The sequence below is a fragment of the Periplaneta americana genome, chromosome 10 (assembly GCF_040183065.1).
Source record: "Periplaneta americana isolate PAMFEO1 chromosome 10, P.americana_PAMFEO1_priV1, whole genome shotgun sequence".
NCBI lineage: Eukaryota > Metazoa > Arthropoda > Insecta > Blattodea > Blattidae > Periplaneta > Periplaneta americana.
This window is the reverse complement of record NC_091126.1, coordinates 98,443,659-98,471,375: the sequence shown is the minus strand read 5'-3', so window position 1 is coordinate 98,471,375 and position 27,717 is coordinate 98,443,659. Positions and strand designations below refer to the sequence as shown.

The window sequence follows — 27,717 nt, the reverse complement described above, 5'->3', positions numbered from 1 at the left end:
GCTGCTAACAGGAAGATAATTCTTTTAGTGGATAAGTGTCTGGCACATCCCCCTGATGCGTCATTCCTGAAGAATGTGAAGGTTGATTTCTTTCCACCTAACTGTATAGCTGTCTCCAACCCCTGGATTTGGGTGTAACTCATGCCCTCAAGGAGAAGTATAGACGTTCACTGGTGCAGAAACAGATTGCTGCCTTGGACAAACTGGAGATTCTGTTTTCAAAATCTCCATCGTCACTGCCATACATATGGTCTGCAGTGCATGAGAGGAAGTGTCAGCAGCCACTATCACCAACTGGTCAGAAAAGCAGGTTTTATGAAGGCTGTCAGTGGTGACATCATGGAAAATGAAGAAGACTGCATCGATGAACGGTAGCAGGACTGGAAGCTGTATGAAGGTACATGTGTAGCTTCAATATTGATAAATCCAGGTGAAAAGGGAGTTACTCTTCCTCCGTCAAAGATGTCCAGCAAAACAGACATCCATTCTTGATTTCTTCAAAAAGTGGCAGATAAACTTGATGCAACCAACCAATGTACTTAATGTTGTGAAGCTCTTTAAAGCATTTTTGTTCTTTTAGTTGAGATTGGACCATAAAAATTAGTTTTTAAATATGTTGATGTGTTTCTTTTTCAATTTTGGTAAAACCCCTATTTTGAGTTTTTCCCGATTCTGGGTATAATTTATCCGGTCCCCTGAAAAACCCAGAATCGAGGTTTCACTGTATGTTCTTGACAGTACAAAAGAGGAAAGTCGTATGGTCCCTGATTGGAGCTATTATGTCATAGTTCTACTGTTTTAAGAAATATATTGTCATACTGGAGTGTGTCGAGAAACATTGTCATAATGCAACAGTGCTCACATGACTACTCTTAAGAGATGAAAGTGTCACCACTTTCTTCCCCACACTTTTATGTCCCTTGACCTAAAAACAGTGATTCTCACACTTAGGATCCCTCCACACCCCTTGCAAGTAACACATTTTCTGTAGAATACTTCAGAATTTTTCCTGTGCTATTTGCTGATTAGTTAGGTTAAATTCGTAGTTAGGTAAAATTAATATCAAACATTATACAGAGTAAGTTCAACCTAAGTTACCAGCATTCTTACTGAACGACAAGGATAGTTTATCATTGAGATTGCCCAGCCCTTCAGTCATACCTTCAGGCAGATACAGCATTGAATAAGACCAGAAAACATATGATTAAAAATAATTTTAACACCAAAAATAATATTGTCCAGTTCATCAGAGCTAAGTCCAATATTGGAAAAAACTATATAATCAAAAAAGAGGCAAACATATTCTATCTAGTCCATCAGAACTAAGCCCAATACTGCAAAAAACCATATAATCCAAAAAAGAGGCAAACATATTTTTAAACAGATTGAAATCTGGTATGAATCAAACGCAGAAGTTGTTTTTTTTTTTTCCATAATAATAAGAAAAAATAAACTAAACTGTATAAATTCCTTATCTCATTTAAAGATCGTGAAATGAAACAGACACATCAAAAATTCTAAAATTGATGTCCAGAACTTTAAGACATTATGACTGCATTATTAAAACACAATATTCAAGACAAAGAAACGTTTGGTAAGTTGCATACAAGAATCTTTTCTGAGTGCTGATATTTCAAAACTTCACACATTCCTTGATTACAAAATTTTTAACATGTTTCGTGAAGACAGGAGGTTGAGGTGTTGTTACCTCGATTCACAACTCTATTCATGTACTCTAATTAAAACAAGGAACTAAAAGATACTAGAATATATAAATACAAAATTACTACTACTATAAACAATATATCCTTAGGACCTACATTTTACACTGAGCGATGTAGAACATCTGACTCCAGCACAAAAGTTCATCACACTTGTTGAATTTAACAATAAACAACATCCAAGAAACAACGATCCTTCAACTCAATATGATAAAATAACCTACAAATGATTTCTAAACTAACAAAAGGGTGAACAACACGAACAGTGGCTGCAATGAAGGACTATCTGGGAACTGAACATGTGGAAGAAACAGTGGAAGAAACTTCTAGCATTGGACTGTGCAAACTATATGTAAGAAAAGTGAACAGGAAATCCAAAAAGAGATGTGATAAGTGCTTGTGTTTTGTTTGCAAGGAACATTCTGACAGTAAAACTGTAACATGCAAGTCTTGTTCAGAGTGACTTGTAAATGTGTTTGATATTATAAGTAAGTTCAATTTTCTCCTTATTAAGTTCATAAAATTCGAATTTCTTGTGTAGAATTAGAAAAAAATAACATTTCTGTCTGGGGTACATTTGTACCCCGCTTGGTAAACCATGTACATTCTAAAGCTTGGTATTTAGAAGGTTAATATATTATTATTATTATTATTATTATTATTATTATTATTATTATTATTATTATTAAACTGTCATTGGTCGCGGGGTGAGTTCAGTGCTCACTTTCATTTTAAAAAGCCTACAAAATATAAATAAGAAATGGATTGGTTGCGAGACTCTTCTTACCTTCCTTTTTGATTACAAAGATTGCACTGGCACTGGTGGTGGGAATTAACTGACAATCACCTGCTAGCAGTTAATTGTTGCAGGTGTGTTTTTTCTCTGAGTGCATCACTCACCTGCGACCAACGAAGTTACAATATCTTGATTTTTCCACTTCAATTCATTTTATAGAATTTTGATTTCAATGGTGGAAGTCGAATATGTCAGTGGTTAGACGAAGTTCCGGATGAGGAACAGCTGTCACCAGCATTTTTCGACCAAGAAGATGCCATGACAAATGAAGCCTTCTATGACAATGTATTAGATTCAGATTTGTAAATTACGGAGAACAATAGCAGGAGCAAGCAATCAGCTAATGGAGAAGATGTTTCGCCTTATGTAGGCCCTAAATATACAGGATGACACAATGTAACAGTGTGGAAAGTTCATGCTCTACTAAGAAACCACCACCGAAGAGCAAGAAATATTATTCTGCATTCACCTGGAATAGAAAGTATAGCCAAGGAAGCAAAGAGTGTAATGGATTGCTGGAAGTTATTTTTCCCTCACTCAAGTCATTGAAGAAATTGTGAGTTGTACGAATATATGCAAATTCGGACAAATTATAGTCGTCCGCGAGACTTTTTTTGACATAGATATGAACGAAATAAAGGCTCTCCTTGGGCTTCTGTACTAGGCAGAATTCATGGAAACATCCCATCAATGTGTCAAAGACCTTTGGGAAACTGACAGTACAGGTCCTGAACATTTTCGGCTAGTAATGAGGTATAACCACTTCTATTTATTACCTTGCACACTTTGATTTGATGATCTTAGAACTAGCACCAATTCGAGATATTTTTTTTAAGAATTTGTTTTTTAGTGTAAGAACCACTATAGTCTTTCTCAATATGTTACCATCGGTGAAATATTGGCGGGCTTCCATGGACACTGCAGTTTCTGGCAAAAAAAAAAGTCAAGAAAATATGGACTTAAAATATTTGAAATGCTTGACTCACGCATGTTCTACACGATAAGGGAACCAGAAGGCCCATATATTTTAAACAAGGAGCCCAGCAGTGCTGAAAAAAGACTGGTTGAACCAATTGTGAACTCTGGCAGGAATGTGACCATGGACAATCTGTTTATATCTGTTGGTCTTGTGAACGAACTACTGCATGAAAAAAATCTCACAGTTGTTCGAACAATTCGAAAAGACAAGAGAGAGATGCTAACAATATGGTAAACATAATATCAGACCGGTCAACAGCAACTTGTTCACTTTTGGGGAAGAGCCAATGCTATTATCATATGTTTCACGATGATACAGAAACATCCTTCGTGTATCTAGTATGCACAAGAGTGAAATGTGGGTTCTGTCCCAGAAAGAAAAACAAAAGACAAAGGTACGATGTATCCAGTGTAGGCAACCTATTTGTGGTGAACACACAGTTATTCTGTGTAGTGGATGCCATGGAAACACAGAGAATCCAACCACTAGCAGTGAATAAGGGACTATTATTAATCAATTACTATACTTTTTTCTGAAGTTAGATTTCTCACTGTAATTTGTTAGAACCAATATTATGTTTCACTTTTACGTTGTTTCACTTAATCCTGTAAGCAAAAATAGGAAAACAATAATCAAAAGAACTTAAAATGTTTAATAAAAATGTTAAAAATAAGAAAACATGTAATTTTGACCACCACCACCACCACCACCATTTTCGATTTTCCAAAAATAATTGGTGTTAACATGTAAAATTAATCATCCTGAAACCGAAAATCGCTTTTTTGAAATTTTTGTTTGTATGTATGTCTGTCTGTCTGGATGTTTGTTACCTTTTCACGCAATAATGGCTGAACGGATTTCGATGAAAAATGGAATATAAATTAAGTTCGTTGTAACTTAGATTTTAGGCTATATGACATTCAAAATACGTTATTTAAAAGGGGGGAGGGTTATAAGGGGACCTGAATTAAATAAATCGAAATATCTCGCTTATTATTGATTTTTGTGAAATGTATTACATAACAAAAGTTTCTTTAAAAATGATTTCCGATAAGTTTTATTCTTTGCAAACGTTTGATAGGACTGATATTTAATGAGATAAATGAGTTTTGAAATAACAATGCGTTTTATTTTGGCCACCTAATGGGCTGTAATGAAACGAAAACAAATGACTTCGTCTATAAGGGGCCTTGGACAACAACAAATGAAAGCTATTCATTTAACATGTTTCTGTGTTTGTATGAAGTAACCTCAGAAGCTAATTAACCGATTTGTGTAATATTATTATTTCACCATTGGAAAGTGTAGTTTCTCTAGATGGACATGATGCTATATGCTATTACATTAACTTCTGAGTGAATCGAGGACAGGTAAGATTAAAATAGATTCTTATGCACAGAAAACTTGATAGACTATTCTGTATATTATTCGTTTCTTGTATTTCTTAAAATAATGTTTATGTAGGCCTACCACATTCATTTTCATCTCAGAGAATTAACGAACGAGAGTGTATTGATTTAGTATGCAGTAATAGTACGTTAGCTTAGCATTCCATTATTTTAACTATGCTCAATTGAATTGTGTTAAAATAGATAAAATGAATAAACTGTGCAATAAATGCATAAAGTCAATTCTACTCAATCATTTAAAGTTCAAGCATAGGCTTATCATTTAATTGGAAATTTTCTTCCAGCTGAGAGTAAGAGCCTTCAATTCTTACAAGTATATTTCATTTCAGATCAATTTTTTTCTTTTTTTAGTAGGTTATTTTACGATGCTTTATCAACATCTTAGGTTATTTAGCATCTGAATGAGATGAAGGTGATAATGCCGGTGAAATGAGTCCGAGTTCCAGCACCAATAGTTACCCAGCATTTGCTCATATTGGGTTGAGGGAAAACCCCGGAAAAAATCTCAACCAGGTAACGTGCCCATACCGGGATAGTATCAATCTTTAAAGTAGAGTTGACTGAACAACTCCAGGAAGTATTGCATGATAATAACAGTTAAATTCATAGTTTTAAATACAACTTTCGAAATGACTCAGAAGCAAATGACTTACAACATACAAAAACCTACTATTCACAAAGTAATTACAAAACTGTATTTAGATTTAAGTCAATATTTAATTCTAAGAAGTGCAGTGAAGGGCGTGGGTACAGCTAGTTTTACAATAAATGTGTTGAATAAATTTTAGAAACTGCTCATAGCAACATTGTTTATGAAGTAACTGGTGTAATGGCTTCAGAAATTTCAAGTCACAACAATTTAAATGACATTCTAGTGCATATCTTAATCTTACAAACATAAGAGATGTTCTACTGATTGCAAGAGAAGTCACTTGGAATTTTAATATACTGTATTACTATACAAAGAAAATACGCAAGCTAATCATGTGAATGACATAAATAAGAGATGTAGGGGCATTATAGCTCATAGTCATTTTATTCCTATATTACTGAACTTACATTTTATCTTTCGGAAGAGAGTTGGAACATGCTCATCATCAAAGGGCAATGTTCCACAGAGTAAGGCATATAGAATCACTCCACATGACCAGATGTCCACCTCAGGTCCAGCATACAACTTGCCTGAGATCACCTCAGGGGCAGCATAATTAGGAGAACCACAGCTTGTACGCAAAAACTCACCATCCATCATCATGTTGGACAACCCTGAAAGTAAACACAATTTTTTTCCCCATTTTCAAGAGCATATATAGAAAATGCGAGTTTAAAATAAATGCTGGTTCATAACTTCCACTTAAATATTCCCAATGAAAAATAACTAAAAAAAAAAAGCGAAGTAAACAACACAATGTAAATACCACATAATAAAATGTAACTTTTGTTATGGAGTGTGTCTGCCTGATTTCCTTACTGTGAGCAACACTCCCACAGCTGCGTTTTATGAGTTTCTTTTATGCCCTTTATGCTATGCATGCTAAGATCAAGGCTTGATATGATAACACAATAAAACAGGACGAAAAACACAAATGGAGTCACTCAAATCCTACAAAAGAGAATCAGGTTTCCTGCTGGGTCCTGCAGATAATACAAGCAAGAATGTATTTTGTAGTGATTATGTGATTAGAATGAACATTTCTCCAATACAACATCTACCGTTTATATTTGTTATTTACTCTTTGCCCAACACTTGTAAAAATTTGCACAGAATTTTCCAGGTGTCAAATTTCTTAGCAGTCTTACATTAGTTAGAAAATCATGTTAGGAATGTTAGAGAAACTTGAGTGTACAAGATAAGAAACATAGGAAAAGGCAACATTTAATTTTTATCTTTAATGTAATAACAAACAGTGATAATCAGGGCAAGGGATTTGGAGCATTATAAGGTCATAATATACATTTCATTTTGAACTAAACAACTTAATCCATTTGTTTTGTAAAGGAAATCAGTCACTGATTTTCATCTTATAAAATTAAGAAAATTCATAAAAAATAAATCATTAATACATAAAAAATTTTTCTTCAAGTATCATGTACAGTTCTTTGAAAAAAAGTTTTGTCGCACAGATACAGTACCAGAAAGGAGGCAATGCACATGAACTGAGGATGTGCGACCTGGATCACAAGAGACTGACTAGTTGAGGTAATAAAATTAGTTTTGTTTCAGTGTATGTCTGATCATGCGCACTCCTCCTTTCTGGAACTTATAAAGTATCTGTGCGATAAAACTTTTTCTAAGACTGTACATTATTGAGAAATAGAAAAAATACAATTACTTTTTAAATCTCTTAATATATATAAATCTCGACACCACATATTATGTTACAATATTACACATTTAATATTAACAAACATACATCTCATAATCCTTATATGATTTCCCATCTGATATAATTAAATGTTTCTTTCTATATTCAACAAAGATCATAAATGTGATTTGAATTTTTTGTACCAAGGATTAACAAATTATACTGTTCTAGTTTTCCAAGAATGTATGGCCTATAGACATCTGGAAATGGCAGATACATAAGTTGAAGTGCAATACGTGGTAGACAAAATAGTGTTTGGGTCAAGTTTCTTTCGAAGTATTACTGTTTTTCCTAACCACATTCCATCAATCACTCCATTAATTTATCACTAAGATCATAATGATGAAGCATCCACTTCTCATGTGCATCAAAAGCACAATGAAGACAGTAAAGTGGTTTCTATTTTTATGCTCCTAGATGGGGACATCTGATGTGGAATTATTAACATTCAGAATAATCAATCGTTTGAAGAAAAGATCACAGAGAACAATTTCAGAAGAAAGCTATAGATCCCTTTATGCATGAGATTAATATTTTGCTTGTTTGATAGCTATTACCGGGTGGCAACAAAACATCATGGAAAAAATTTTCAGTATAATTTTTTGTGGAATTCTTGTACACAATAAGTAAAAATTTAAACTTTTATAACAAAGCTGAGTCACATTTCACATTTTTCACTGTCAGAAAATTTTACCTATATGAAATAAACATGAACTCCTGAAAAAAATGAGAAATCAGCACTTAAATAAGTGTAATAATTGAACACATTCTATTAAAAACAGATAGCTTAGATTAGAAACATACCGAAGTCCGCGATTTTTACATGTAAGTTATGATCAAGAAGCAAATTCTCAGGTTTCAGGTCACGATGTACAATCATGTGGCGATGACAATAATCCACACCAGAAATAATCTGCTGGAAAAACCTACGTGCTTCATACTCCTTCAACTGTGAAGAAAATGCAAGAATCAGAAGTTGAAATTTAAGAGCACTCATCACTTATAAGCATATATAAACGTGTAAGGAGTCAAAATAATAATAAAAATAATACTTTAATATAACACACTTGTTGCACAGTCTCTTGTTAAAGAGATTACATTTATGAAACACAAATTAAATTGTAATTAGGAACTCCCCGATTTTTTTATTAACGATATTTTCGAAATTACTTATAGAACATCTCCTAATACATACAGAAGTTCGGTTGTATATTTCAAACATATAATTTCTTAGCATGCTGAAACCAAGGATTATTTTGAAATGTGACCTTTATTGTGCAACAAGATATTTTAAACTAAATTCGCGATATACAAATCAAAGTTGCACTTCAATAGTGAAATACAGTAGAACCCCTTTTTAACGAATCTCTGAGGGATTACATTTTCTTTCCTTAAATAGGGTTTCCCTTAAAAGGGTGTTTACATAAAGTGAGAAGGAAAGGCCAAAATAACTTGTACTAACTTGTGTGTTATACATCAAACATTCTAATCATTTAATTAGACCTACAATTTACAATAAAATTCATTATAATATTTTATAATTCTTCAAATGGTGAGGCAGAAATGTTTTTTCGTTTTGTTGAACCCGAAACACACTGAAACTCGGCATTGAAAAGTTATTTTTTATTCTTCATTATTAAGTTCCATTGCTGGTTAACTGCCATATGTACAAAGCACATGTAATATCGTTATTTAAGAATGTGAAACGAAATATTTGTAGCAATTATCGATACATCAGCCTACTGCTATAAATTGTATACAAACATGTTAAATACAAGACTTCAGCCAATAATTGAAGTGCTCTTATTAGAAAACCAGTCAGGTTTTGCAAAAGGACATTCCTGTAAATACAACGTTTTTGCTCTCAACTCATTGAAAAAAGGCGAGAGTTTAATTTATTTTACAGGTTTAGGGAAAACTTTCCATAGGACAAATAGAACCTAATTATGGGATATGCAATTGCTGGTTAGTTTTGGTTTGTTTCCACCATCTTCACATTTCTAGTGAGACCTTGTGCTTATTTCCAGCTCTTCTTGCTGATAGCTTAATGGGGTTGTGTTTATGATCTGTAGTGTTGTGTCGAAAAAGGTAAATGTTCTGAAATTTAGTTGAGTGTCGACAATGTGCTGTGCATGTGATTTTGTACAATGAAATATACTGACGTGCAAAACACATGCACAATACGAAATATACAAATATAAAAATACATACACATTTCATGCATGTTTTTTTGTACGTTTGTATAGTTCGTCGTACAAAAACACATGCACAACACATCCCCAACACTCAACTAAATTTCAGAACAAGCTCTTTTTTACAAAATGCTACCGATCATAAACACACTCCCACCAAGACACCAGCAAGAAGTACTGGAAACAAGTGCAAAGCCTCACTAGAAATGTGAATATGGCAGAAACATGCTGAAATTATTAATTAAGGTAAAGTTTCAATATTAACACATCAAAGTTAAATGTTGTTTATTTAACAAATTTAACAAATCATTAGTGATAGAAGTGTTAAAAGAGTGCAATCAAAATGTAAGTTTATTTATCCCCCAATAGTTGATGATCCTTCTCATAGATCCCATTTGTTACAATGCACTTGTCCCAGCAGTTCTGCCAGTCTTCAAAGACATGCTGGAAACCATTTTTTATAGGTCCTCCAGAATGCCTCTATAGCACTTCTTCTGAAGACTGAAAGTGCATTCCACAAAGCTATTTCTTCAACTTTAGAAACAGAAACAAATCATATGGTGCAAAATCCAGACTGTACATGGGGTGAGGGATACATATCACGTTTATTTTGGTAAGATACACCGTGACAGCATTTGAAATGTAGGCCCATGCATTATCAAGGTGCATTGAAATGTGGTCATTTTTACCCGACACTATAAGTACTTCAGTACACTTTTTGGTATTATCATGTTACAATTATATTGTGTGTGCTGGTATATGTTGATAAACCACTCCTTGAATGTCAAAAAAATGTGAAGGCCATGAACTTTCCTGCATATGCCACCACCACTATGTCTTTTCCTTGGTATTGGTGATGATGCAGATTTCCACATATGACTGTTGCTTGCTTTCTGGGTCAAAATGATGCAGCAAGTCTTATCTCCAGTTACGACCTTCGAAAAAAACCCCTTCACCTTATTCCTCTAACATACTTTGGAGCTCTACAGAAATCTGTACACAGATCTTCAGTTTCAGAGGAATAAGCAGTCTTCGAAGCAGTGGCGGCTTGCATTCTCAAAAGTTGGTGAAGCTCTTTTATTAATGGACATGATGTACGACTTAACTATTTTCTATAGATTAAGTTGGTTCGTCTGTCTCTATGGATGGCGAATTTGTCACTGATGTCATGAAATGGCTGCTTCTCAATCAGATCATGTAGCAAGTCCTTGTGAATGGAGATGCACGCCAATGATGTTAATCTCCCTTGTGCCATTGAATTGCGAAGATTTGTCTTTATGCGGATGAGTGCACAAAAAAAAAAAAAAACTTCGCTTCATTGCACTGTAACGCTTGTTGACTGTAATGTCACAATAAGGGAAAAGAGCCTATAGGTTTCTTCAATACGTCTTTGTTTTCTCTTACAAGTTTTAGTGCTTGTATCAGGGGAAATGTTCTGGTACTCATGATCTGCATAGAGAAGCTCTAGTTCTGTTTTCAAACGACTTACTTTGAACAAATTTGGGAAAGTCTTTTACAGAGCGGCAAGAGCATTAGAAGGAAAAATATTAGAATACTGAAGAAATTTTAAAGTATTGGCAAAAGAGCAAAACTGAAGCTGTTCAATATCTTGATATCTAGTGTTAACTTGCATAAATATGACGTCAGGTATTTCAAAAATAATTGTTTGTACTTCTGAAAAAGTTCACCTTCTGACAGCTTAACATATTTCCGCCCTGAAAATTCACCCCTTTCTTTAGCCTCTTCAAAAAACTGACAAAAACTTAATCTGTTTTTACAAAATCCATCTGAGTTCCATGCTGATTTTTGTATTCCGACTAACAAACAGGGCCAACAAAACAATTTTTCCAATAAGAACTACTGCACAGTCACTGATATTCACTGTACCACGCACTTTTAAAATGTTTGGTGTAAGATTTCGCACCTTTCCTTTTCAACTTTTTTGCCGATATATTAATAACAAGTGTTGGTTTTCCTGCTAACATTTGTTTTTATTTTAGTCGGTTATTTAACGACGGCTATATCAACTACGAGGTTATTTAGCGTCGATGAGATTGGTGATAGCAAGATGGTATTTGGCGAGATGAAGCCGAGGATTCGCCACAGATTACCTGACTTTCACCTTACAGTTGGGGAAAACCTCGAAAAATCCTAACCAGGTAATCAGCCCAAGCACAACTTCAGACCGGCAGGCAAGCGCCTTAATCGACTGAGCTGCGCCGGTGGTTTCCCCGCTAACAATACATCTCTTTCATCACCTTCAGTCCATCGAGAAAATGGTGTCTGTAACACGCTACACATTATATCGTTTATAGTATACATTCCTTGTTGTTAATAAAAATATTTGAGTCACCACTTTTAAAAATAATATTACTAAAAATAAATAACTGCTTAGTTAACTTAATCTTCTAATATATCGTTTTAGCAACAAGACATAACACAGTCACTCTATTCACACATCTCACAAACTGAAATTAACAGGTACAAAGAAGTGTGAACACTGTGAAAGACAAGGAATTTTATCTCATTGTATTTGCGTGCCGTTATTTTCCTTACAAAAGAGCCAAGCCAGGAAGCTATAAGGTGTTTGCAGCTACAAGAGAAATGTTTTGTCAGAGATTCAAGTACCCTCGCAGACAGGCTCTATAGAAATCTTACAAATGTTCGTTGCCATGGTTACCCATAAACAAATCCGCAAATTGAGAAGCTCTACCTCTGAAAGAGGAATATAGCTGCAATTGTCACCCTTCCCCACTCTGCAGCAAGACTATGGGACTGGTGTTCCATAATGCAGAATACCTAAGTGCAGAACATATCACAACGCAGAACATAAAAGATAAAACTGAAGTGAAATAAAATAAAATGTTAAAATAGTTGTAAATAAGTGAAGTTGCGCTTAGTAAACAGGTGAAGTGCCACTTCAAGAGCTTCACCCGAAAAACCGCCCCTGCTTCGAAGCCACCATGGATTAACATGTGTCATGTGCAGTTTTTCTGTTAACAATGTATGAGCAGCACCTAATGAAATGTTCAGGATCTCCGACAGCTTTCTTAACGTTATTTTTCTATGTTATGTTGTCTATCTCCTTAATATAATGTTCTAGAGCTTTGACACTTTCTTAATGTTATTTTTCTATCTTCCCTCACAATCCCAACAGTGATATCACTGTTTATGTCTATAATAGCTGTGGCTGAATCCTCAAGAGTAGTGTCTTTTGATGATGACTGCATTCCAGCTTTAAACATTTTGCATCACCTACAGGCAGTATTTTTGGTTGAACAGATTCTTCACAAGACTGTGTAACATTTCATACGCCTCAGCACACGATTTTTAAGGCACAAGCAAAATTTCACAGCAGCAAAGCCTAGAACCATGAATTCGGGAGTAAGACAACAATGTATTCTCTCCTCATCCATCTTCCTTGCCATAATGGATGAATTAATGAGAATAACTGAGAGGAAAAGAGGAGGAATAAGTTAGGACATTACAAACAAACCTGAAGATATTGATTATGTTGATGATTCGTGCCAACCTCACAGAACTTAAGAAACATGGAGGATACACAGGCAGGAAAGGTCAGTGTAAGTATTAATAAAGGGAAGCTCAAATCACTAAAAATAAACACAACTATTGATAGCAAGTTTCCAATCAAAGGAAACGATGTAGAGGATGTTAAACACTTTATATATATCGGAAGCATTGTGTCAAAAACTGGAGAATGATGTACGTAGTAGTGTCAGAAAAACAAATGTGGCTTCCATCTAACTGTACACCATTTGGAGAAGCAGTGAGATATATTCATATGAACAAAATTGAAGATATATAGCATTAATGTAAAGTAGGTGTTGTTTAGCGATGTCAGACCTGGGAGGCAACAACATCAATTACCAAGAAAATTGAGACCTTCCTCAACCAGTGCTTACAGAAAGTTCTGAAAGTATTTTTGCCAAATGTTATCTCAAATGCAGAGCTGTGGAATCGTATAAATGAAAAGCCTGTGGACATGCAGATGAAGACACAAAAAAATAGAAATGGACTGGACACACACTCCGTAAGTCAGATGGCAGTAGAGAGACAAGCCCTAAATTGAAATCCACAAGGATAGGGCAGAAGAAACAGACCAAAATAAACATGGAAGAGGATATTGGAGGAGGAGGCAAAGAGAGAAGAAAGTCATGCGGAGAGGTGAATGTGATGGTCAAAAACTGAGTCTGCTATTCTCCACGACAAATCTCCTGCTTATAAGGAGAACCAATCAGAGATTGCTGTGGCATTGTAGTATAGATGACTTGTGCGAGAGACTGACGTTTCATGTGAGAAAGATGGCAATACTGCAGCCAAAGGGAGGGAGAAATCAGTTTCCCGCCACGTTAAATATTTATCAATCAATCGTGCTGTAATTTTTATGATTGATAAGTGAATGTCTGAGGAAAGTATAGAAAAAAATTCGAAATTTAAATCTTTTTTTTTTTTTTTTTGGAAACAAAGAGAAAAATAATTTGTGTTCTAAAAACGTCAGCTGTCTGTATATATTTAACTTGTCACACAAACTACTACTAGCTCAATATATAACTACAAAATCCAGCTTTCCTTTCATGCAACAATACTGTCGTTACTAACCTTCATTCCAGCACTCATATTCACTTAAACAAAAACTTTTACTTTCATTCAATATATTCATGTCCAAATCTTTCATGCCCTGTCTGTTAGACTCTGAACATCCACAATGTTTATTATTCACATAAGATTTAAGAATGGCCAAGTGCCAAGTTCAAAATGGTTATATGAGAATAATACACATAACTTCATTGGTCGAGTACCCCATAAAAAGTATATATGATAATTGATGATTTCCAATGACCTGGATCTTGGTAGTTAACACCATTTTCTTCTTACTTCCCAATATAGGCTAGTTGCATCTTCTGCATTTTGTTTGTCTTTATTAGAGTGCTGCACTGAAGTAGGTGTTTTGTATTCATTACAGCATCTGTGTTGCATAATATACAGGTGTCCGTGTCAAATATTTGCAAATGGTGTGCCAGGCAGTCATGACCTTTTAGAATCCTAAATTTCGCAGCTAGAGTGTCCTTGCTGTCAGCATGAATATATTCGATTTCTCTATTGATCCACTTTTTTCCTTGAATTGTTGTTTTGGTGTGCTTAATATAAGTTTGATCAAGTTTTGTTTTGATTTCTGGTATTACTGTGTATGTTGGCTTTGATGGTAAGGGCCGTTGCGATATTTTGTGTCCCTTCTTTTGCCAAGTGATCAGACCATTTTTTCTTTTTTTTTTTTTTTTAGTTGGTTATTTAACGACGCTGTATCAACTACTAGGTTATTTAGCGTCGATGAGACTGGTGATAGCGAGATATTTGGCGAGATGAGGCCGAGGATTCGCCACAGATTACCTTGCATTCACATTACGGTTGGGAAAAACCTCGGAAAAAACCCAACCAGGTAATCAGCCCAAGCGGGGATCGAACCCGCGCCTGAACGCAACTTAAGACTGGCAGGCAAGCGCCTTAACTGACTGAGCCACGCCGGTGACTAGCCCACTTGTTTCTCACTAATAAAATGTGCTACAAGTGTCCCCTGGGTTTATGAACAACAATATAAGCAAACTAAAAGTAAAAGTAAAGATATATATATATATATATATATACACACACACACACACACACACGAGGCGCATCCAGAAAGTAAGTTTCCCTATTTTAAAAAAAAAAAGAACACACACTTTCAGGAAAACATTTATTGGCAACAGGTACAGCAATGTTTCAGCTATTTTTCAACATAGCCACCATCAGAATTGAGACACTTGTCGTATCGTGGGATCAACTTTTGTATCCCTCTGTCGTAGAACTCTGCCACCTGTGAATGGAACCAGCATGTGACAGACGTCTTCAGCTCTTCGTCGTTGCCAAAACGCTCACCGAAGGACAGGAATTTCTTGAGGTGCAAGAAAACGTGAAAATCGCTGGGAGCAAGATCAGGACTGTAGGGTGAATGATCAAACAACTCTCAGCCAAATTCCGTCAAAACAGCTGCTGTGCGCCGAGCCGTATGCGGACGAGCATTGTCATGGAGGAGCACAACACCTGCAGTAAGCATTCCATGCCTCTTGTTTTGAATGGCACGTCGCAATTTTCGCAGTGTTTCACAGTAATGGTCAGCGTTCACTGTTTCACCTCTTGGAAGGAAGTCAATGGACAGAATGCCCTTCATGTCCCAGAACACCGTGCACATCACTTTCCGTACCGACAGCATGTTTGAATTTCGTCCTGACCAGAGATCCACTATGCCGCCAATGAATTGACTGCTGCTTGGTTTCCGGGGTGAAGTGCGAAATCAAAGTCTCATCACCCGTGACGATCCTGTCGAGGAACTCGTCGCTGTCATCGTGATACCATTGCAGAAATGTCAGTGCTGCTCCTAAACGTTGCATTTTGTGTTCGGGTGTCAGGTTTTTCGGCACCCACCTGGCACACACTTTTTTGAACAGCAGGTGCTTGGTGACAATCTCATGCAACAAGGATCGCGATATCTGCGGAAAATGGCTGCTCAGCTCCGTAATCATGAAGCGACGGTGCTCCATGATGCACTGCCGCACCAGCTGAACACGATCATCATTGATGAGGGGTGGTCGCCCACTGCGCTTTTCATTATGGACACTTTGACGACCTTCGGAAAACTGTCTACACCAGCAACGCACCATCTGCTTACTCATGATGTTCGGCCCATAGACCTGACAGAGCTGCCGATGAATTTCAATTGGCGCAATGCTTTGTGCATTAAAGAACTTTATCACCGACCGAACCTCGCAGGCAGCGGGAGAAGGAATAAGAGCTTCCATTTCGGACCACTGCTGCCACGCTACTGGCACCAGGTAGGACCTGTCCAGCTGGCATATGATTGATACGTCATAGATCTGTTACACATGAGCAATTGACACGGCTAATTAAGTTTACTTTCAAGGGGAAAAAATCGGGAAACTTACTTTCTGGATCCGCCTCGTATATATCAAACATTTCTGGGGATTAATTATTCCGACAAAATAAATTAGTTCGAAAATAAAGTTTGTATTAGGCAAAAGGCATTTCTTAAACCAAACACGTTGCTGCTCCTACCACAATCAGCAGAAAACCTTTATTTTATGTTAAGGATGTGCATTAATATACTGGGTGAATCTTCCCATGCTGCGGATTGAGAAGTTATGCAGTACCGGCATTTTACAGACTATACCATAAACACAGTCCCCTACATTGTGTAACTTTCGGCCGAATTGACTGCTACATACCGCACTGTGCATGAGCGGCTGGAACCACCTATTTAGAGTCAAATTCAATGTCTAGAATGTTCTATGAATTCAAACAGGAAATATGCTTTTCTACAACGTTCTCGAAACACAGATAGATTATGAAAAAAAAGTATGTATCCAGAGCCATAATTTGAACCCGGACCTACACTGGGACAGTCCAGCATGCTAACCGTTGCGCAATCACAGCACATTAACATAGGTGAACATCGTAGCCTTATCGGACAGGCTGGTGAATGAGATGTGAGCACCTGCATTTCGCAAAGTCTGTAAAATGCAGATTTTCCTAGTTACCAGTCCACAGGATGAGAAGATTCACCCTGTATAGTGTAGGACATAATTGAAAGAAACCACACACAAGTAAAATTTTTTGTACTATACAGATAGACTATAAATTAGTAATTACCTTCCCATGTTTAACAATGTAGTCAAAGAGTTCTCCTCCAGATACATATTCCATAATCATGAATATGTCAGTTGGTGTGCTGATCACCTGATAACTACAAAAAGATATTTCATATTAACATATGAATAAACTGTTATTGTATAGTAAAAAATCATTATCATATTCAAATGACTACAGCAACTAAAGGAAAACATGCCTTAATTATTACAGAATTTAAAATCAAGAGTACAATTTCCCATTCTATGACATTAGAAATTGGTCAGTTCATCTGCAGTGTATACCTCTCTACATATGGTTTGTATCACAGAAACATTTGTGGCAAACAGTATTCTGGCACCCTTAAAACATAATCTCTCCATTTTTGTTGGTAGTTATGGGCATTAGCAGCCACTTCCTGTACATTCCACTGATTTCTCAAATTTTCACTCCTAATATGATCTCTCAGTGTTATTCCTGTCAGGGAACTTATGAAGGTATTAAGTCTATTTTCATTATTTCGGTGCAGTACCCAGCATTCACTGCCACATAGGAGAGCTGGATTTGATATTGAATTGTATTTTAAATTCTTTCCTCATTTATTTTCGTAAATTTTGTTGTAGGATTCCATTCCATCTGTTACATATTATTTTATTTTCTCCTAACTTCTCTTTGATAATAATTCAAAGGAATATGTTTCCTAGATATAGAAAATGTTTTACTTCTACTGATTTATTGTTGAATAATATTTTTTCCTTACTATATATAACGTTTCTGAATTCTGTCTTTTTTTTCCTTCCAAAATATTTGTATTGCTGTTGTTGCTGTTTAGTCAACTGTCCGAAGACGGGTCTGAACCTCACAAGTGATACCAAGAAGGCACCACTTACGAGACAATTTAGACCAGAAGATAATGGGGTAGGGTGGCCAGTTCCTTTCCCCCTTCATTACATATATAGCCGACTAGCTACATATTACACTAGTCAGAATTTAGATGAATACAAACAAAATTGTTCTTTCTCTGACACATATTGTCAAGTGAGATGTACTGCCTGATAATAGATGTACATATCAGCCAGAACCTCAACCAGAGGATATATTTGTATTATAGTTCTGTAATTAGAAAACTGACTGTTTTAGATCGTCCTCACTTCTTGCCACCATAATTTGATCATCCGCAAAAATTAATGTATTTAATTAAGTTTTCCTGTAATTTTTTCCTTCCACAGGTTTAATTTATAACGTCCATTAATTATTTATTTTATTTAAGTATATTATAAAGCGTTCCGCACCTTGGCTGCATGGTCTAAGGCAGGCATCCCAAAACCCTGCACATTGTGCACTTGTCTCTGTGCGATGTGCAGTTCCTATTCCCCTACCTGGAGGGAGTGAATCGGCTTGGAGGGGAACGCGACAGGGCTGTACATTACCTGCATTAGCAGAACAGCTTTGGTTTCAGTAACACAGATCAGTACGGGTGCTCATTGAGCTGTGATTGTGAATGTGTTATGAAAAATAAAGTGAGGAGTTCACAGATATAATGAAGAAGAGAAATTACGAATCATATAACATAAATGTTATAATATTTTCCTCAGCCAACAGTAATTATTTTAAAATGAGAGGCTTTCATAATTTCATGCTGACCTAATAGTGATGTGAGAATTTAAATTAGATTAGTAAAGTTCTCAAAATATGATATTCGCCAGCTCTTATTTCTTAATCAGTACTCTCACTGCAAGACAAACGTGACAATAGCGTTGTTTTGGAGTCTGTACTAATACAACCATCAAAGGTTAGACGACTTATAACTTTCAAGTTGATAAGTGATGAGAATATTGAGTGAGGAATATATGTGAAGCTATTGAGGCTGTAAGTGAATGAAGAAATCAACTATTTGTAAGGCAGAAAAATTTACTGGAAAAATATATAATGGCGAATTTTCCATCTCACATTACAATATTATGTTAATATATTTACGTTTAATAAATCTTTAAACCTGACATAAAGAAAATGTCCTCGCTTCACAGCTTGTGAACTACTCTTTTAACTCATTTCAAGAACACTCCCAACTTGCTGATACTTGCTCTCAATGTTTTCCAAATAAACTATGTGTAAATTTAAATTTAAGCTTAATTTATCCAATTTATTAATAATAATGTGAATTTATATTAACATAAACTCCAGCTCTTTGCGTAATAAACTTTTCATATCGAATTATATACGGTAGTGCATATGCTGGAAAGTGATTAAATAGTATTGTTGATGTTATAATTATACCGGAAATGTAACTGAAAGTTGTGGTTACTATCCATAGGAATAAATAGTTAATAAACACACATCCAATTTGATTTTCAACAATGCATTCTTGTTCATACAAGCGGTTCAATTTAAGCAGTTTCCTAGTATAACAACATGATACTGGCATTACAATATAACTATGCAGTTGCACACTTTCCTTTTACTCTCGCCACAATCGCGACAATGCGATAACAAAACAAAATCCGACTTCCACAAAGTGTTCGAGAACAAACTTCGGAAAAGATGTACCAATAAGTGAAAGAGAGAGAGAGAAAATGCCGCTCCCCTGGAAATTGCGCCCTAGGCAACTGCCTAGGTTGCCTAGGCCTAAATCCGGCACTGTCCATAGTATCATCTCCTCTTCTGCTAACAACGCCATATCTTCCTCCTATTATCACCCCTCCCATGTTTTGAAAACAGTTCTTCACTAAATTCTACAAGTAGATGATAAAGGGCGTCCTTGATGTACTCCTCTCCTTATTTCACTTCCTCCTGACATTTCATCTCCTATAAAAATTACTGAATAACCTTCTCTCTTTCCAATCCACTCTAATTTTCTTTAGAATCCCCGTCCGTTTATTCCAACATATTGCTATATGGTATTCAAATTTGAGGAAATAGTTGTAATATAGAGTTCTAAAATTACAAAAGAAGGCTATCCATATAATCAGTGGTTCAGACTTTGATGCACATTGTAAGCCTTTGTTTATTAGTGAAGGCATACTTACCACAATAAATCTATACATATTTCACTGTTTAATTCAGGTCAAAAATAACTTATCCAAATATATAAGTAAACCCGAACTCGATGGTTATTCTACAAGATATAACTATTCTCTCTTAGTTCCAAATGCTAGATTGACTAAAAAAAAAAAAAAAAATGGTTAAAAATTATTGCTATTGACTTGTTCAATGAAGTACCTCTCGATACCCACTCTATTTGTTTTAGTAGATTTAAATCTTGTCAACAACTGTCTCCTAAATAATCCATTCTATAATATTCAAGCATATTTTTATGTTTCTATTCATATTATCTTTTAACCGATAATTCTACTAATTTAATGTATTTATTGTATACCTGTTTTTGACTCAACACACACTCTTGGATTTTCTGGCTTAATAAAGATTGATTGATTGATTGATATAACATGATAAATTTATTAGGTTTAATTCTGAAACACTCTGTATATGGTTTTATTCTTGAGTATTTGAGTCTTCCTGGGAAAATATCACATTGTAGAGACAAACTGCATAAATAATTGAAGATTCCACTGCAAGAATGATGGATGTCATTTGGAAACGACAACTAAAACTTTAATATAGGTATTACCATAGAGACCAAACATACAATAGCTTATAATAATGATTTAATATTAATCTAAAACAATGTCCATAAAATTATGGAAATTTAATTTCTAGATAACAGTAGATAACAACTAATAGTTAATATAGCCGAAAGTCCTGTTATTCAGCACAAAAATTTCAAAAATTACGACGAAATCTATGGCAATCAGATTCCAGGCCCTTTTTTCATACTGTATTTTGCTAGCTTTTCTTTACACGTCTTCTCTTATCTTATGATAGTTTAGTGTACTTTATTTTTATGCAATCTTATAGCATTATTTTAATACATACACACTTTCGTCATCATTTCAGTCGCACACAATGCACACGCATTGTCTACCGGTCTTCGTGTTCAGTCAACAGCATCAGTCTCCTCTACCAACATCACAATAAATGAATCGCTCCATGCAGAAAGGGCTTCAGTCACAAATTTTGAAAAAACGAGATATCGATGGAAATCATATCTTTATGGATGGTTCCATCAGCCTGTGCAGAAAGATATTCAGTCCAATGCTTGGAAAGACAGAAACTGAAGCGTCAGGCTCAGAGTTCTATGCAGAAAGGAATACAAAGTACACACTGTTTTCCTTAGTTTTCTCAAAACCAGGTCTAATGGACTGAAGTCCTTTCTGCATGGAGCGATTCAAATAATCAATCCCACTCTCACTTCTCCGATCTTCACTTGTCATCATACAATTCCAGGGTGTCAGCCAAGTGCTCATCTCGCGGCATCTTGAGCTGCTTCTTGCACTGGTTCAGTTTCTTACGCTTGTGGAGATTGGCTTCTTGGGTCTATGATCTTCCATGGAGCGGATTCCCTGTTTCTCCAGATATTCCTCTATCTTCAGGTTATCCGTGCTCTCAACTGCCACAGAACGCCTGAGTTTCTGGAACTCATCGTCCACAGGCAGAGCTGCTGTCTTGTTTTTGAAGAACACAATCTTCTTCTTGTCAATCGGTCGCGAGATGTATAATGATCTCATTCTGCAAAGCCTTGAAGGTTTTATCACAATGTGGCAAGAATTCCTGAACGTCTTCCAACAGAATTCCTTCAAGACTCTTCAAGTCATGCTGCTTCAACAAACGCAGTTGATTCCGGTATTAGGCCAATGTTTTGAATTTTAAAAATAAATACATTTGCAGAAGAAGCAATTGAAAGTTTGAAATGCTGAGCGTTCAAAGCTCAACTGTGATTTTCCAATCATTACTGGACAATGACTGTCAGTGTTAATGCTATATAACTCTCTATGTACATTCTATATGTCTTAAGCTATGCATTGACAGTCTTGGTTCATTTTCAACAAGAAAGTGACATCCATCATTCTTGCAGTGGACTCTTCAATTTAAAGAATGCCAAATTATTTCAGAACAGACCTTTAGACTTCTACTTGGTATTTCATCATATCCAGATGAATTTTTTTGTTTTTAGATGTTTTATCACATGCCCAATTTCTGCTGCAGTAATGGGAATAAATTTGAGACCTGGAATTTCAGTGCTAAATGTATCTTAAATAAAAAACTACACATTCTATTCCAAGTATTGTAAATGTCTAAACATCTGGCCTCTAATTATTAAATTTTGATGTTAAATAGGCCTACATTAATTAATTCATAAATGGATAAGAAATAGACAAATATTTCGAGACAAATAATATGCTGAGAAATAGGTAAGTCCTGGACTAAGATTAAGCTAATCATATACATCATGTAGACTCATTTTGCTTTGCCAAGTGCACTCTATGCACAAAATCACACTACTGTGGAAATAATATCCACACAAGTCCTTATATTAAAAAATACGGTAAACTCACAGCTTAATAATGTGTGGATGTCGAAAGAGTTTGAGATTCTGAATCTCTCGCCTAATTTTTCCAACAACATCAAGACTCTTGATCTTCTGTCTATTTAATATCTTCACAGCAACTTTATGTTTCGTTAGTTGATGTTCTCCAACTGTAATGACAACATATTGATATGAATACACATCAAAATACATCAGCATAAAGAGAGTAACAATTATGAAAATGAAGGTAGAAGCAATGTAAATACAGAGCAGTTAGTAGCATTTGGGACCATCAGAGGATGGCTCTGTTCAGGCATAGTCGCAGAGTGAAATAAGACACCATGCGACACTAAGTCAAGCCAGTTAGTTTGGTTTAGAGTTTCTTAGTGAATTGATGTTTACTAAGTTCTATGTTAAATTGTTATCTTTGTGTGTTTGATTTAGAATTTGTTAGTGATTTGGCATGTTAGTCAGCACAGTACTATATTAAAATCATTATTGTGCATGTATTATATGTTTGTTAGTTATGCTATGACATAAGTATACTAGTCCAGAACAAAGAGTTTTTATGTATAATACATATGTAAAAATGAATTTGTGCAGAATAATGGTAAAGTGATTTGCAAGAAAATGTCCCAGCAATCCTGTTCCAGGTAAGTGAACTGTTCATCAACTAGTTATAAAGTTATGACAAACAGACCTCTTAACAAAAAACATGGATGCAGAATTTTTACAGAAGAAAAGTTATATAAAACAGCTGAATGAGTGGAACACACCCCAAAAAATCTCTGTCGGCATGGTCAGGAAATAAGATATTCCAAATACTCAGCAAGAGTTTCCACTAAACTGAATAAATTAAAACCTTATAAAAGTACAGTGGTCTGCGAATTGCTACCACATGAGTAGAGTCTGATTTGGTAACTGGATGCTGAATAGTGTTGCTGGTAGGAGAGTGGAACCTCAATTACATTTTCAGAAGAAGCATGCTTCAAATAATATGTCCACAACATTTCAGAAAGCAACTGGTGCTGGAGTGCAGAAAACTCCCAGCTTTTGTGCAATGAAGTTCTGCTACACGATGGAAAGATGTGTGTGTGGTGTGGTTTTTATGCACAAAGAATAATAGGGCCTATTTTTTATGAAGACTATTGAGCAGAAATACCGATACAAAGATATTCATTCGAAACATTAAGACATCTACTGAACAACTAACTGACAATGAATGTCAGCAACTAACTAATTGACAATGAATGCCGGCAACCATTCTTTCAGTAGACTTCTGCTGCTGCACACACTGCTTACTAATCAGTAGATTTTATTTCAGAGATTTTTTAGAACTGAATTATCAGCACTGGGTTGTGGTCCCCTCATGTACCTGATCCCACTCCATGTGATTTTTATTTGAGAGAGAGCATAAAAGACAAATTCTTTAAAAAATAAGTAAATAAAAGAACCATCACACAAAGTTGCTGCTGAGGGACATCATTTTCAACAATTGACTCGTTCATTGGTAAAAGGCACTAAGTCATTTCTTTCCACATTGCGATAATCATAGAAAATTGTTGTATTAGCTTAATAATTTTAAAATTATGTTTCTGTTGTGTTTATGTACCACTCAATGATAATACTAAAATAGAAAATAAAATTGGATTGTTTTAAATCAAGAAAAAAACTTTACAAATCCATTAAAATATCCAATTCATAAAGAACTGACTTAGTGCCTTTTAACAATGAATGAATCAATTCTTGTAACACAGGTTGGTGCTCATTATTGTCAGCTTTATATAAATTTATGCTTTCATTTAAAATATTTACATTGTGCACTATTATTAGTGCGATGTTGGTTCCCTTTCCCACTTGTAACATGAGGTATAGCACTGCCATGGTGATCTAGTGGCTAAAGCGCTGGACTTATAATGCTGTGGACCCGGGTTCGATCTCCGGTGTACTCCTGATTTATAACTTGTGTTGGGCAAGCCCGTGGTCCAGGTAACACTGGGTTTTCTCTGGGAGCTCCGGTTCCCTTGTAGCAACCCAAAAAATATCATCATGATCTCATCTCATCATGGGTGTAGCGTAGACCAGCCTCCTGTGGAGCACCCTGGGCAATGACTCTGTCGATAAATTGGTCTACATAACTGGTTTCATAGGGTGAACGATGAAAAGTCAAGTACCTGCCATTAGCAAAAAAAAAAAAAAAAAAAGAAAGAGGTATAGAGCAGGCACTGAATGGAGTCTGGCAGCCCCCAATGCTACAAACCACTGTAGTGCTTTTCAGTTAATATGTATCAATTTTAAAAAAACTACAGAATTTTCATCATCATTTCCCTCCTTTCAATTGAGAACTTCATACTTTGCAAGAAATAGTTTATAGGGCCTACATCATAAAATGCGACTTAAATATGTAATTGTTTTGTTGTAAGTAAACAATAAGTCTTATATGCAACAACTTATCAGAGTTTGGAAAAAATGACATTGCAATAACAGCTTCACTGTGCATTAGCCCTAAATATAGGGACAGAAATTTGATTATACCTAGTTAATTAATATTTTCTGTACTTCATGAGTACATGCAATTGTCTAAATTTGGATCACATTATCTTTAATTCTACATAAATTGCAGAAAAGTCCAATATGCCAGCACTAATAAAGAAAACAATTACATAATAAGCGGTTAACAACATTTTTCTATTGGGTGCTATAAGGAGTCTGTAACCAATTCTTCTAAATGTCTTTCTGTATATTCATAAACACGTTATAATCGAACCTATAAGCAAGTAAAGAGATACGTTTGGAAGTAAATCCCGGAAAGATAAAGTATATGATTATGTCTTGTGACCAAAATATTGTACGAAATGGAAATATAAAAATTTAAAATTTATCCTTTGAAGAGGTGAAGAAATTCAAATATCTTGAAGCAGCAGTAACAAATATAAATGACATTCAGGAGGAAATTAAATGCAGAATAAATATGGTAAATGCCTGTTATTATTCAGTTGAGAAGCTTTCGTCATCCAGTCTGCTCTCAAAAAAAGCTAAAATTAGAGAATTTATTACCAATTGTTCTGTATGGTTGTGAAACCTGGAATCTCACTTCGAGAGTGGAACAGAGGCTAAGGTGTTTGAGAATAAGGTGCTTAAGAAAATATTTGGGACCAAGAGGGGTGAAATTACCGGAGAATGGAGAAAATTACACAGCGCAGACATAATTAGGAACATTAAATCCAGACGTTTGAGATGGGCAGGGCATGTAGCACATATAGGCGAATCCAGAAATGCTTATAGAGTGTTAGTTGGAAGGCTGGGGGAAAAAGACCTTTGGGAAAGCCGAGATGCAGATGGAAGGATAATATTAAAATGGATTTGAGGAAGGTGGGATAATACTAGGGACTGGATTAATCTTGCTCAGGATAGGGACTATGGCAGGCTTAAATGAGAACGACAATGAACTTCTGAGTTCTCTAAAAGCCATTTATAAGTAAATAGACCACCTATTATATTGAATATTTGGTGATACGATTTCCTCCAAAGTCATTTCATTTGCACACTGATGTAACAGTAGGCCTAGTGTTTAAGCATTTAGAGCTATTTGCACTTTTGACTTGAATTTTGAAAGTACAAAGACTAGGATTTAAAACTACAAATTTAAAATACGAATGCAATTTAGAATTTTTATACAACTAAACATATTTAAAATGGCAAGTTTAATATAATTACAATTACTTATATTTAATAAAACTATCAAAGTTTTTGTTTAGTCAATTGTTCGAAGATAGGATTAAACCTCATAAGTGGCACCAATAAGGCATCACTCATGAGGCAACTAAGCCAGGAGATAATGGGGAAGGATGGCCAGTTCCTTTCCTCCCTCTATTGCATACATTGCTGACTATTATGTGTGCACTTCGAACTGGCAGCTCAAGGTCAAGCAATGGATTGCATTTGCCACGTGTGCTTACCACAATCCTGGACCATTCTCCTCAACTAAAGTCAGCTGGGACGGCCGGAATTACCAGTGCTTCAGTTCACAGTTTTCAGTTCAGTGATTTGTGCGTGGTTTGTACATTTGTACGTGACCTTGATCAGCCAGTTGGAAATGCACAGATAATAGTAACATATTATACTAATCAGACTTCAGTTGTATACAAACAATAAGTTAATTGTTCTTTCTTTAAAACAAAGATTAGAATAAAAACAGGTAGTAACAATATAGCATGTAACAAATTATAAAAAGAAGAGCCAGATCTAAGGTGTCCTAATGGTGATCGTAAAATGAAACAAATGTTTAAAATATCCCTCCAGGCATAGCCTATATAATAGTGAGGACAAACAACAAGGGTCAATATTATGAAACTCACGTAATTTTGTCTGAACTTGCTTAATAAATCTTTAAAAGATTACTAATAATAACTAAAACTTATGAAATTAACAACTCTTATGCTTAACTATGTTAACTTATGAAAATGAATATGGTACTTTACCTCAGTGATCAGTTTTGGAGTGATTTATCGTCAATTTCAAACTTCCATATAAAGTTTCATAAGTTAACACCGTGAAGCAATTTTTTTTTTTTTTAATTTAACAAGTTTCAAATAACATTAGTGACATACAAATGATAAAAGTTTGTGAATCAAGAATGATCTTTAAAGATGGTTTACATAGTTTCTTCAGTTTCTGCTTTGAATTTGATACGTTAAGACTTTCTTATTCGACACCACATTGTGAGAGCTGTCATGTTGGTTGAGGGTGGATGAATTATTTGTTTTGCTACTAATGCCATCGTGAAATTATCCAACATGCCCCACGGCAAGTCTGTGAACTGGGGACTACCATAGACAACTGGAATCAGGCCGTTGTAGGTTTACATCCACCAGGGATCAGAGGTTTCTGATTCTCCAAGTCTTACAATATCTTTACACGACCACAGTCCAGGCCAGAAATCATATCGAACACAGAGGAAGGTCACTGTGAATGAGAGGAATGTCAGATGAAGATTCCAGGAAGCCAATTTAACCTCAACAAGATCTGCAATTTTTCCATAGCTCACTCCCAAAATAGGGCTGAGTGATTACAATTAGTGCGTCAACACCGGAATTGGACTGTGGACCAGTGGCCAAAGGTGCTGTTCACA

The 27,717-nt window shown here is 35.4% G+C and overlaps 2 protein-coding genes and 1 pseudogene across 3 annotated transcripts in view; all 3 read right to left on the bottom strand.

Moving 5' to 3' along the window:
* Positions 1-27,717, bottom strand: part of LOC138707927 (uncharacterized) — a 272,613-nt gene that overhangs the window by 227,661 nt on the left and 17,235 nt on the right. The gene's annotated exons all lie outside the window — the stretch shown is intronic.
* AMPKalpha (AMP-activated protein kinase alpha subunit) overlaps positions 1-27,717 on the bottom strand; it is a 113,791-nt gene that overhangs the window by 79,278 nt on the left and 6,796 nt on the right. For both annotated transcript variants that reach the window (XM_069837991.1, XM_069837992.1), the window contains exons 2-5: positions 22,615-22,756; positions 17,186-17,279; positions 8,076-8,220; positions 5,965-6,171 (exon numbers count right to left, since the gene is read on the bottom strand). In XM_069837991.1, the coding sequence (XP_069694092.1) occupies positions 5,965-6,171; positions 8,076-8,220; positions 17,186-17,279; positions 22,615-22,756 (588 nt within the window). The remainder of the gene's footprint in view (positions 1-5,964; positions 6,172-8,075; positions 8,221-17,185; positions 17,280-22,614; positions 22,757-27,717) is intronic.
* Positions 21,482-21,886, bottom strand: LOC138707289 (general transcription factor IIE subunit 2 pseudogene; annotated as a pseudogene).